Here is a 13507-nt window from a genome sequence, read left to right on the forward strand (position 1 = left end):
GACTGAAGACACAACTGGAAGGAGAAGGAGAAAATTGCAGCCAAAAAAGGGAAGAAATAATTCATGCAGTTGGATGGATGCATAACGGGATGAATAAAATGAATAGAAGCAGGGGCACAACCTTGTACCCTTCCCTAAAATGCTGCCCCTGTTTTTCATAGTTCCAACTGATGGTTGTACTGATCTGGGAAAAAGCAAAAGCAGGCAAGTTGCATTTTGTGCATAATCTGGTTGTTAGTGTCCATGGATACCTCAGCAGGAATCGCAGTGTTATATAAGGTGGTTGTGTTTCGCAGAAATACATCTTTAGATTTTGAGCAGAAGGCAGACTGTGAAACGTGTGACACTTGGAGCCTGTTGAGTAATATATAGATATAGACAAGAGTCTTTTGAATCAGTCAGTGAGGCTTTGAATCCACAGAGGTTCAGAACAGATTCACAAGCCCTCCAAGGTACTCTCCCACTTTGGCCAGGACAGTCCCAATTAATCCTCAGCCATCCAGCTTTTTCAGCTGCTTTTAAAATGCCCCAGTTTCTTTCTCTTTCCCCCTTTGCCCTCAGCTTACTTCCATAGCTGCAAACGCACGTCAGAGCTTCTCTTTTACACACACACAATTGCAGATGCAGTTGAGTGCCAAAAATGAACAGACGACTTATATTTCTTGTGCATTTAACACTTCATTTTTTCCAGCTTAGATCATTATTTTATATTTACATGCAAAATACTTAAAAGGTTAAGTACATTTATTTTCTTTCTATATAGTAGGGGGACGCGCGCACACTCACATGTACCGATCCCCTTCTACCCTGCACCCATCATATCAAGATACTTGCTGCCAATTCTAGGTGACATCAACAGCCCCCACAGCAGAGATCCCAAAGCTTTGCCATTCTTGGAAAGCAGCTTTTTACAAAAATTAGTTGCATCATCTATAGCCCCAATGTCCCTGATGTAGAGCAAAGTGCCTCCCACCCCAAATGAAGCAGTCCTCGGTATTTACAGACCTCATTTATGTCCTGGATTATTTTATTCAGTACAGGAAGTCCCAACGGTCCCATTCATGGACCTATGTTCCCAGTCTGTGAAGTGCAGCTTTTTCCACCTAGTGTTAGGTGATGTGGAAACAGAGACTCCCTTCTTTGTCCCTTAGGATAAGCAAATGGTTTTACCTATGAAGTCTAGGTTTGTTGCAGAGGGCGGGAAGAGTGGAAAGGATCTAATTCAAACAAGAAGTCCTAGGGCATTAAAGAAGATGCCATCAAGCCTGCAGAAAGCTAGTGCTTTCTTGGCAGGGTAAGTGGATGGGGGTTTCTTTCTGCAAACTACAGTGGTCTCTTTAAAATAAAGTGCCAAGGTGTGGATGTTCAGAGGGACTTCTTGAGATGGGTTGTGACATTTTTCTCAGCCTTTGGGTCATATGCCGAAACTCCAGCGCCTTTGTCATTTTGATAGGAGAAAGTGGAACCAACTTTGGATGCTGGTGAAATATGAGGGAAAGAGGGATAAAGATCCCTCAGGATTGCTTTGAAGTTTGCACCAGAGAAGGTTTCGTTTTGGTGCAATCAGGTGTGGCAAGGCTCAGTAAGACTCTTCTGTGGGCACCATGACAAATATACAGAATGCATGGATCTGGAGGGGATAAAAAGTTCCTTTTCTCCCCTGTACTGTTTTAGGAAATACAGGTCTAATTGTGGAAAGGTCTACCTCTCTGGATGGCTTCAAACAGAGGCTGGGCAGCTCCCTGTTGGGGACGCTCTAGCTGGCAAGCCTGCACTGAGCTGAGCAGCGAGGTTGGACTCAAGGGCCTCTGGGGAGCCCTTCACACTCATGGGACCTTTGGGTGTTTTTTATTTTTGTAAATATGGACACAGCACCAACATGGTGTAGTGCTTTGAGTGTTGGACCAGGGCTTAGCAAGACAAAGGTTCACATCCCTGCTCAGCACTAGACTCTCCCTGCAAGACCTTGAGCAAGTCCCACTCTCTCAGCCTTTGAGGAATGCCATGTATCCTCCCCTGGTTAATAAATCTTGCCAAGAAAACCCTAGGAAAGGGTTGTCAGAAATTGGAAATAACTTGGAAAAGAGGATCAGTGTGTTGTAGTGGCTTGAGTGCTGGGCTAGGACTCTGGGAGGTCAGGGTTCAAAGCCTCACTCAGTCAAGTAAACCCATGCCTTTCCCTCTTTGTTGGATGGGAGTGAAGCTGTTTTGCTCTGCAAATACACACACACACACTCCCATTACTACCTTGGTTAAGTCCTCAACACATTGCCCAGGGGAGATGGGAGAAGGCAGCAAGAGGAGAAGGTCACAGCTCTTCTGCCGGTTCCAGAATAACCTTGCCAGGCTGGTGGGGCTCCGTCCATGCCACTGATGCCACGCTGTGCCCTATGGCAAGACCCTCAAAGTCCACGTGCGTCTCCTCGGGGAAACTGGCCTCAGTTGTGCTGTTGGTGTTGCTCAGAGCCATCTCTCCAGTCTTTTGCAGCTGTGAGAAGAGTGGGCTTCGCTCCTTGCCAGTGTGGGCATCTTGTGCATATTCAGTCCAGAGGGGTTTCTCTGGCTGTTTAGCTGCTTGGTCAGTAGCAGGATCCCTGGTCAGGGACAAGGCAATCCTGGAAGAGGCATCATCGTGGAGTGACCTGGAGAAAACTGGGAGGAGGGGGGAAGCACAGAAGTGCAAAAAGAATTTACACTCAGTTAACTCCACAAAAGAGCAGGGAACCTAATCTTGCCCTTCCTCATAGGCTCAGGCAAAAGCAAATTGCTGCAGCCTTTTCTAGCTTGTCTATTGTTCCTGATTAATAACTTGGGCCCTCTTGACCACCTTCTGATGTTGCTTGACCACACGCGTCCTGGTTTTCATCTGTGAAACCTCACAGTGTGTGCAGCAGCAATCAGGTGAAGCCTTCTTTATGGCTCCGTCACTCACCTCTCACAGGTACAAAGTCACCTCCAGTCTCAGCTTTCTTGTGGGAAAAAGTACTGAAGGATGGAAAGATAATCAGGGCGAAAGAAAGCAACAAGACCTGTGAAGACAGAAAGAAAGAGTTTTGGCATCAGGCATCCTTTTCCCATTAAATGGAGTCAAATAAGCACGCCAGCCATATCCATGGTCATATACACACCGCAATGCATGTGCTTGTCTGAGCTGCCTTGCTGCTGGAATGCATCACCAATGCTTGAAGCTTCTTTAGCTGCTGTAGGAGGGACCTGGGTGCAAAGGGAAGAAAGCTGGGGAACTGCCACTGAGAAGGCCCTGTCTCCCATCTTTCTAACAAACATGCCTGGGAAGTTGGGACAGAGAGAAGAGCTTCCCCTGAAGACCTCAGAGCTCAGGCAAAGCCCTATGAAGAGATACAGGGTGTATCCACACTGCAGAATTAAAGCAGTTTGACATCAAATTTTTTGGATTATACCCTCGAGCCTCTGAGGATGTGACATATTGAACAACGTACATTCAGACACATCGTATCTGTGGCTGCCATGAATACAAGAAAGTGGGGAGATAAGAGGAATAAAGTTCCTCAGAGGAACCTTGAGGACATCTAGGATGTCCTCACAGTTGGTGGCCTAAACAGTGGGGCAGGAGGAAGTCCACACAGTGGTGGCAAAGATGGAGATAAGTGGGAGCCCTGGTAATTGGTGGCAGCACAGGGATTAAAGGAAATGCTCACAGCCTCCTGCATTATTTGCCCATGGAAAGTTCAGTTGCCTCCAAGGTGACTTACAGGTTCTGCTTCTCCAGGTGAACCACTTTCCTTTGAAGTTCCTGGTTCTGAGCTGTGCAGGCAGACATCCTGGAAGAAAGAGGGAGATGAAGGCATATACAACAAGAGAGCATCTTTCACAAAGGCAAGGACACACCTGCTGGCTCAGGGAACCCAAGGGCCAAACAGTTCATAAGGTGGTTCCCCAACACACTTACACCAAAAAGGTAACATTTGAATCTGATTCCTGTTGGGCAGGGAGGGATGGGAAGGGTTCATTTTTAGAGTTTGGAAGTAAAGAGTTACAAACATTATGTAGTTGTGTGCCTTCAAACTGTTTCCCAGTTATGGCAACCCTAAGGCCATAGGGTTTTCTTGGGGAAAAATGGTTCAGGAGGCTTTTGCCTTTGACTTCCTCTGAGGCAGGAAATACTGTAGTCAGCAAGCTCAGTGTGGAAGAAAACTTTACCGGCTCTCTAGTCCGTCGATATATTCTTTCTTCTTCTTCCGACTTTCCTGTGCGGACTGCTTGTTCCTGATCTTCCGGCGAATCTTCTTCAGTATCCTCTCCTCATACTGTTGAACACAAAGGGAACAGATTAGTTTTTATTTTTTTATTTTTACCCATATTGCAAGTTTTGCGGATAGCAAAGTTTTTGGTGGGTGCAGGATTTTGGGTGGGGAGAAGGAAAGCATGGTGGGAGAGATAATTCTCAATGGGAATGTCATGTTTAACTAATAAGAGTGGGGAATAGATGTAGGGCAGAGTCTTGCCTTCCCAGGAGGCTCAGACAAACTGCTGCAGCCTCTCCTCACTTGTCTGTTCTTCATTAATAACTTTTGCCATCTTGAGGTTGCTTGACCATACATATCCCAATTTTTTTGTGTGAAGTGTCGGAAGGTACGAATTCATAGTACCATTGTGATTGGAAATGCTCAACTAATCAAGAAATGTGGGATTTGGGGCACCCCGTGTTTCCCTAGTACAGGAGGCATTGGACATCAAGCTTTGAGATGAAGGACCATCCCTTAGAAAATGAGACACATGGGACTACATAAACTCAGAGTTCCCAAGCTATGGGTTTCCCCGGTGAGTTTCCAGTCTTCTGTGGGGCAGGTGGGAAAGATTTGGTCCCATGGCAATGCTCTTCTTACCTTGGTGAGGGGAAGCTGGGCGGGTAGTGCGACCCCTTCCTTGGCTAACAGCTTCTTCTCGTCCTCAGTCAGCACCAGTTCTTGGGACAACCCAGGGCCGCTTTGCCTCATTGCACATGGGTTCAGAGCCTGAGGATGCTAAACCCAACATAAGAGTATTATAGGTACCAAGAGATCCTTGCTATGAACAGCCCTGCTCAGGTCTTTCCAATAGGGCAGTCATGGCTTCCTTGACTGATCCAATCCATTTCTAAGGTGGTCCTCCTGTCTGTCTATTGCCTTCCACTTTTCCCAGCATTACTGTCTTTTCTAATGAGTTATGTTGTCTCATGATATGTACAAAGTATGATAGCCTAAGCTTGTCAAGAAAACCCTGTGATAGTCTCACCTTAGGGTTTCTGTAAGTCAGAAAGAACTTGAAGCCACATAACAACAATGATGATAATACTAAAGTTGGTCATGTCATTGCATTTTGGAAGGAATTTGCTTTTGTTAAACTGGTAGCTTTTGGCAAACTAAGAATAAAAGCTGAAAAAACATGAATAAATCAAGTATCTTAACAAACTGCTGAAATAAACTCCCATCCCTGCTTTTGATGGATAGAAATACTGACCAGTTCGCCGTTGTTTGACAGAAGGAGGTCTTTGATGGTCAGAGTGCAGGAAGGCGAATTCAGGATGGATGTGGCTTGCTCTTGCCTTTCCTCTGGATAAAATCCTGCATCCCACATATCTACAAAGAAGAGGAAGAGGAAAGCTATCGATTAGAGTGCAAAAAGCCCAAAACCTGAAGCACATTCAAACCGGCATGCTGGGAAGTTTGGATGCAGCCTTATCCTAGATCTGTCCGGTGACATCTTGGTGGTTCCCACCCAAAAGCTAAATGGTGCAACTGATTTATTTGAAAGTATAAATGTACAGTACATAGTCTGAAATTGCTGTTTTTTCTAGTGGTTTTAAGTACTCATTTACTAAATATTATATATAAATATGCTATGCAAAGGGATCTTGTAACATCTTTGGGACTAACTAAAAGAAGCATGAGTTTTTGTAGACTTGAATCTACTTCCTTCGATGCAGATGAAATAGATTCAAGTCTACTGGGTTCAGCATCAGGGACAGTTCCTCTGCAGCAGTGATTCCCAAACTTTGGCTCTCCAGATGATTTGGCCTTCACTTCCCAGAATCCTTGCTCATTGGCCACAATGCCTGAGGTGCCTGGGATTTGAAGTAAAAAAAAAATCTGAGGGACCAAGTTTGAGAACCATTGCTCTAAAGCTCAAACTAAAACCCAGCACAGATTGTCAAACCCAATGGACACAAAAGACACCAGCCACCACTGCACACTGGAATGAGTTATGTTTTGCCTAAACAGCAAGACACACCTACACATCAGTGTTATATTTACTGTAATGTTTTAGTATTATTTAGATATATAAATTGATATATAAATATTATTTAGATATATAAATATTAAATACGTACTTCCAGTTGCTTAAAAAGTATTTTATTTTTTTAAAAAAATCCAGATTACAAAGGGTAATTCTGCTACCTTAACTGAGGGATCTGGAGTTGGAAGGAAGGCCAACAAGACCAACCCCTTGTCCAGCCTGGAATCTGCTACAAAAGCATCCCTGGGAGTTGGCATCCAAGCTCTGTATAGAAACCACCAATGAAGTAAAAGCTGCCATCCTCCAATGTAGAATCATATGTTCACAGAATCACAGAGTTGGAAGGGAACCCGAAGGTAATTTAAACCAACCCTCTCTCTGTTGCTGAAACATCCTTGAGAATTGGGCCGTTTGCTTCATGCCTGGTTTAGCATCACGCAGAAATGCCGCCAGGGAAAACTCAAGAAAAAAAAACCCCATAAAAAGAATGAAATTGGATTTTGGGTTAGATTAGTCAGCACCCACTGTTCACCCACCTCCTCCAAATAATAGGAAATGAAGCCCTTACTGAATTCAATTGACACTTCTGTCTCTCTCGGTTCAGCAGCTGGGGCTTTCAAGCCTGGCATGGCTTGGTAGGAGGCATCCTGGTAAGGGGTGTAAGCCAGGTCCCCTTGGGAGCTGCCATCCGAATAGGCCCTGGGACTTCCCGTGGGGACAAAATGTGGAGGACTGTCCAGCTGGTCAGAACTGGGGTCCTCAGATATTCCACTATCACTAGCCGCCGGAGACCAGCTTGGGGAATCGAGGACAGCATCTGGAGGTCCCAGGATTGAACGGATGAAGTCGGCATTCTCCTGAGCATTCAGCAAGGTCTAGCAATGAGGAAGAAAGGAGTCCGTAGTGAACGTAGAGGAAAAGATGCCTCTGTTCTAAACCCTCTTTAGGTGCAGGGATCAATCACTCAACAAGGTTCTTGGCCCCAGGGATGGCTTGCCTGGGGCCAGCACCTGAAAGGCTCCCACCTCCGTCCTCCCTGCCATCCGCCACTGGCTCACATTTTCGTCTGGTCCCATCCAAGGCGCCACAGAAGAGCCAAGTTCCACATTTCGAAGGACACCATCCTGACGGTCAAAGAGGAGGTCCAGTAGCTCCATGCTGTCCAGGCTGGTCATGGCTGCAAGAGACTGAGAGAGGGAAAGAAAAAGAAGGGATGAAAGAGAGAGTGCGAGAGAGAGCAGCATGGCCAAAAGGGTACACTTTCTCTGTGCCTCACCATGCACACTGATCATGCCCTGGTTTTCCATTTTGCCCAGGTTCTCTCCTGCCTCTCTGTCCCTTAGTTGAATCCTCTTTATCTTTTCTCCCCTTCTTCCAAGAATTGTGCCTCTCAGAGGGACCAAACTTCAATCATTCTGGAACTTTGTGTTCTCTGAACAGCTGGAATGTCTTTGAACCTTCCGTGCTGCTCACTCTCGACAACAAGCATCAAAGGCTTTACATGTCAAAGCACAATACTGTCTACGGCCATCCCAATACATCTCAAGGTAAGGTTGGAAGCACTTTTAAATTAATTTTGCTGTACAACAGAGTTTTGCAAAACAGCTTTGGACCAATTTCATATATGGCTGGGTTAAATAGAAGTACTTTTGATAGACAAAGATAATAAATAGCCTTTCATCCATCCTTGGAGCATGATATCTATTATTCCACTGCTATTGCTCAGGCTCTGGCAAATTTGAGCCCTGTGCCAAGAAGGGGGGGATTTCTATTGCATGCAAAATTTCCAACTCACGCCTACATACCAAACGATGATTCTCATCTCTGACAGTAATACTGAAGACATTCCTGGCTTTGAGGAGAAGAGGGGTTGGAGATGGGTAAATTACTTGACGGAGCAAGTGCTTCTGCTCCAAGAGGTTTGTTCCTAAAGTTGCCAAATCTCAGGCCCTGGTTTGATCCTGAACTGACAACTCAATTTGTCCCAGAGTTAAAGGTTTTGTTCAAGGCTTCTCCGTTTAGTGTGTGCATGTGTAAATGCACCATTCAGGATGTGTCCCCATCCACCATCACCACCACCATCACCACCTCTGTTTTTCAGACTTTTGCTCCTGTGTTTACATTGCACTGGTTTCCAAAGTTGGACCACAGTGGCCCAAAGGGAAGAGGAGAAAGTGGAGCACAACTCACATGCAGCCGGCCCTCCATATCCATGGATTCTTCATCCACAGATTCAACTATCCATAGCTTGAAAATATATATATATATATATATTCAAGCTATGGATAGTTGAATCTGTGGATGAAGAATCCATGGATATGGAGGGATATGTTCCAAACAGCAAGCCTTGACAGTACCATTTTACAGTGGACCCTTTATATCTTCTAGTTCCAGGACCTCTCGTGGATACCAAAATCCGTGGATGCTCAAGTCCCATTAAATACAATGGCAAAGTAAAATGCTGTGCCTTACACAAAATGGCAAAAATCAAGGCTTGCCTATTGGGATTTACATATATTTTTGGAATATTTTCAAGCCATGGATGCTTGAATCCATGGATTAAAAAATCCATAGATATGGAGACACAATTTTATTATGCCATGGTTTTTAATGTGACTTGAGCATCCATGGATTTTAGTATTCATGGGGAGTCATGGAACCAAACCCCAGTGGATATCAAGGGCCCACTGCAGTAGTAATAATAGCAATGCCCCATTGTATTTAATGAGACTTGAGCATTCACGGATTTTGGTACCTATGGAGGATCCTGGAACCAAGCTCCAGCGGATATACCAAGGGGCCCCTGTAGTAATAATAATACTAACCATAAGAGGAATACCCCATTGTATTTATTGGGACTTGAATAGCTATGGATTTTGGTACCCATGGGGGGTCTTGGAACCAAACTCCAGCGGGTACCAAGGGCCCACTGTACAGGGATGTAGCCAAGGGGGGGGGGTTCTTGGGGTCCGGACCCCCCCCCTTCCATTAGAAAAATGAATTGTGTGTGCTGCTGCACTGCCGCACTCAAGCCCCATTATAATGGTGGCACTTAGTCTGGACCCTCCCTTCCTAAAATCCTAGCTACGTCCCTGCACTGTAGCAATAATAATGGTAACAATAATAGCAATACTCCATTGTATTTAATGGAAATTGAGTATCCATGGATTTTGGTACCCACGGAGGTCTTGGAACCAAACCCCTGAGGATACCAAGGGCTCACCGTAGTAATAATAATAGTAACCATAAGAGGAATACTCTGTTGTAGTTAATGGGACTTAAGTAGCTGTGGATTTTGATACCCATGGAGGGTCCTGGAACCAAACCCCTGAGGATATACCAAGGTCCCCCTGTAGTAATAATAATAGTAACAATGATAGCAATGCTTCATTGGATTTAATGGAAATTGAGTATCCATGGATTTTGGTATCCATGGGAGTTCTTGGAACCAAACCCCGGTGGGTACAGAGGGTCCACATACTCACCGCTGTGGTGAGCGACTTGGATTCCTTCCCCTCGATTCTCTTTGCTCCTCTTAGAGTCCTCCGTCTGTCTGAGCCAGAAGCTCTTCTTAGGATGTGGCAAAGATTAAACTCCAACTGAAAAAGAAGGAGTCAGGTGCATGAAGTCCCTCCCTTTGTCCCCTTCGCCAAAGGGCCAAAGGCTCACAGCCTGAAAGAGCAGACACTGCAGCCAGGACACATTGGGTAACCATTATCTAAATAGCCCTTATCCATCCATCCCGCCCCTTGCCTTCCTTACTTCTGAGGTGGGCCCTGAGCCCACAGGTACAAAGTCCTGTCCTTTGGCTGCATTGCGGTGAACTTTTGCCTACTTTTCAAGAATAGTTTCCTCTCTGCATACAACAACAAACTGCTGCCTTTTAGTTCAAGGGGAAGGGGCATGAACCCAGGCCAGGTACCGGTCCAAATTTTAAGGGAGCTGTCCAGCCGATAGGGATGGTCCAGCAGCTGGGATAATTCCTTTAAAATTCAGGCTGGAACCTGGATCCTGAAGGGCTGTATCTTCCCATATGAGCCAGCCTGAGCTTTAAGGTACGGAAGAGAGGCCTTCTCAATCCCACTGCCTTCAAAGGTTCATTTGGTGGGGAAACAGGGCCTTCTTGGTGGCTGCTCCTAGACTTTGCAACTCCCTCTCAAGGGAATTGAGGATGGATCCTTTCTTTGTTTTCCTTTCAGCACCAGGTTGAGACCTTTCTTTTCTAACAAGCTGTTTTTTTATGAAGAAAAGGGCTTTTTCATGATGCTGTAGGGGCCTGAATGTCATGTAGACCCACTGGAGGACATTTTGCAATGGACAGAAGGTGGGAATGTAGGACACTTCCTGGAAAAGGAAGATGCCCAGTCAGCCTGGGTGCACCATTAATTTTAAATTATCAGCAGTATTGCACAAGCCAATGATGATGGTGCCATCCGGACTGTGGATTTCTTGCCCCTTGAACCCCGATCTTTGGCTTCCGGCACCACGCCCCAGTCATGAGATGGTGGCTCATCGGCTCCCATCCGGAGGCTGTCGTCACCTTGAACTCTGGATCTGGGAGGAGGGAAAGATGGTGGTGGGAGGATAAGAAAGTAGGTGCTTCTTTTCTTCAAGTGCTCCAGCCAATCCTGCTTCCAAAGGGTGCATCTCACTGTCCGTACAAATAATGCAACATATAAATAATGCAGAGGGTGCATCTACACTGTAGAAATAATGCACTTTCAGTGCCATGGCTCCCTCCTATAGAAAGCCTGGGATTTGTAGATTTGTGGGGGTGCCAGTCCTCTTTGGCAGGGAAGGCTGAAGACCTTGCAAAACTACAGCATCATTTACTCCCATCATGTTCATAAATAAAATAAATCATAGATCTATAAGTCTGGACACCAAAAAGAAAAGCAGAGGCACTGCAGAAATAATCCAGTTTGGCACCATTTTAACTGCAATGGCTCAATGCTATAGACTTTTGGGACCTGTAGTTTTGTGAGCCATTTAGCCTTCTCTGTCAGAGAGCTGTGGTGCGACTACAAACTACAGTTCCCAGAATCCCATAGCGCTGAGGCACAGCGGTCAAAGTGGTGTGAAACTGGATTATTTCTGCAGTGTGGATGCAGCCCTGGTTGTTTCCTTTCCCATACAGATATTGTTTCATAGTTGTGTGCCTTCAAGTCGTTTCCAACTGCAGCAATTGTGTGTCAGGGTTTTCTGGGGCAGAGAGTGTGTGACTTGCCCAAAGTTTTCTGAAACACATTGTACTGATTTTCTTTTACGTAGCGATTAAATCCAAATTTTGATGGTTCCGTTGAAATTTCTGACCGAATCTCAATTTGCCTGCCTCTTTCTCAGCTGCACCAAGGGACACGGTGTGAGTTTTTGTGTGCGTTTGTGCCAAGCAAGTGGGTGGCAAAGGGAGGTTTTGTCTTTTGCCAGAAGAGCAGCAAAAGCACACCAGAGACTTCATGTTCAGTCCTATTTTTAAGCAGCCGAGAAGCCCTTTGTGGCTGCTATGGGGATCGTTTTCTGTTTCTAACTTCCATACCAGATGGATGGAGTGCTGAGCTTTGCAGAGGAAGAGAACAATACAAGGCAGGAGAGATGTTCCTTTGGGCGCTTGATGCACATTTTCTGCCACATTTCTCTCCCCAAAACCTTCTTGGGATTCAGGTTTCTTGGGCGGAAACCATCCATATGCTGTTGATCCACTTCGCTCCCTCTTGGGGGCATCTGCACTATGGAAATAATGCAGTTTGACACCACTTTAAGTCTGTTGGTTGTTGTCGTGTGACTTCAAGTTGTTTCTGATTTATGGTGACCCTCTCATGGGGTTTTCTTGGCATGTTTCTTCAGAGAGGGCTTGTCATTGCCTTTTCCTGAGGCTGACAGAGTGTGACTCACCCAAGTTCACCCGCTGGGTTACATGGCTGAGTAGGGAACCGAACCCTTGTCTCTAGAGTCATAGTGCAACACCGAAACCACTATGCACTGCTGTCTTTTACTAGATTTGCCATTTGCTTCCACCGAGGCTGAGAGAACATGACTTGGCCAATGTCACCCAAGAAGAGGTTTCAATGGCCAAGAGGGGATCAAACCCTGGTCTCCAGAGTCCTAGTCCAAAGCTTAAACCACTACAACACGCCAAAACCACCATTCTATGGAATTCTGGGATTTGTAGTTTTATAAGGCTTCTCTACCAAAGAGTGTTGGTGCCTCACAAAACTCAAAATTTAGTCTAAGACTGCATACACACTGGAGAAATAACCCAATTTGTCACCGCTTTAACTCTTTTCTGGCTCAAGGCTATGGAATTCTGGGAGTTGGAGTGTGTGGGCCACAACATACTCCAACTCCCAGAATTCCATAGCCTTGAGCCAGAAAAGAGTTAAAGTGGTGCCAAACTGGGTTATTTCTCCAGTGTGGATGCAGCCTAATCTATCATCTGTTTCTGTATTTCTTCACAAAAGGTGCATCTTAGAAGTAACGCAGTTTGACACTGCTTTAACTGCCATGGCTCCATCCTACGGAAACCCTGGGATCTGTAGTTTTTGTGAGGTGGCAGCGCTCTTTGGCAGAAAAGGCTGATGACCTTTGTAAAACTACAAATCCCAGAAGCTTGTAGGCTGTAGCTGTGGTGTTTAAAGCAGTGTCAAAACTAAATTCTTGTATAGTGACAGCGGCCTTATGTGCTTTACATGTATTTTAAACTATGGGTTTTTAAAAAAGAAACAATAGCATTGCTTTTTTGTGGGTTTTTTTCACATTTGTGCTACACTTTTATCATTTTTGTAAGCTTTGTTGGGAAAATGGTGAGATATAAATTAAATAAATTGAATATTTGATCCTCCACACATACATTTTGAAACTTTTTTGGCGTGTTTATAAACACACTGAGAGTTGTAGTCCAAGAAAAGTAACTTTTCCAGATTATGTTTGTCATTTCCCCTCATGGTTTATTTTTTTCTCCTCAGCCTTAATTGTTTCTTTTCTGCGCATGCGCGGCGCAAATTTTTCCCGCCCTTTTTCTCCACCCTTTTATGTCTCGCTTCTCCTCCACCCCTCATATGTCTTTCTGCGCATGCGTTACAGTCACCCTCCCTGTTATATTCTCGCGAGATTACCTCCCTTCCCCACTATCGCGCCCCTCCTTTTTCCCCCCGCTCTTCACGCCCTAAGCGAGAGCCAATCAAGAGAGAGAAGAGTCGAGAGCGCTCGACCAATGGCAATGGAGCTAAGAGGAGGCGGGGCAGGAGGGAGTCCA

The 13507-nt window shown here is 45.4% G+C and overlaps 1 protein-coding gene across 3 annotated transcripts; it reads right to left on the minus strand.

Annotated features, from left to right (window-relative positions):
* Window positions 1-433: 433 nt before the first annotated feature.
* On the minus strand, window positions 434-13198 carry CREB3L3 (cAMP responsive element binding protein 3 like 3). Of its 3 annotated transcripts, none has more exons than XM_089535442.1 (11): window positions 13103-13198; window positions 9741-9854; window positions 7314-7442; window positions 6824-7130; window positions 5479-5597; window positions 4866-5003; window positions 4180-4286; window positions 3732-3800; window positions 3129-3213; window positions 2933-3029; window positions 434-2652 (listed from the first exon to the last, which is right to left on the minus strand). In XM_089535442.1, the coding sequence occupies exons 1-11, from the start codon at window positions 13184-13186 to the stop codon at window positions 2309-2311; spliced, it is 1593 nt and encodes a 530-aa protein (XP_089391568.1). In that variant the 5' UTR covers window positions 13187-13198; the 3' UTR covers window positions 434-2308. The 3 variants fall into 3 exon arrangements, with proteins under 3 accessions (XP_089391568.1, XP_089391570.1, XP_089391569.1); XM_089535444.1 differs by lacking the exon at window positions 13103-13198 and adding an exon at window positions 10018-10025; XM_089535443.1 differs by lacking the exons at window positions 9741-9854; window positions 13103-13198 and adding an exon at window positions 7903-7977.
* Between the last annotated feature and the right edge of the window lie 309 nt (window positions 13199-13507).

The sequence above is a fragment of the Sceloporus occidentalis genome, unplaced genomic scaffold (genome assembly GCF_023333645.1).
Source record: "Sceloporus occidentalis isolate IW3139 unplaced genomic scaffold, rSceOcc1.0.p SCAF_8, whole genome shotgun sequence".
NCBI classification, from domain to species: Eukaryota; Metazoa; Chordata; class Lepidosauria; order Squamata; family Phrynosomatidae; genus Sceloporus; species Sceloporus occidentalis.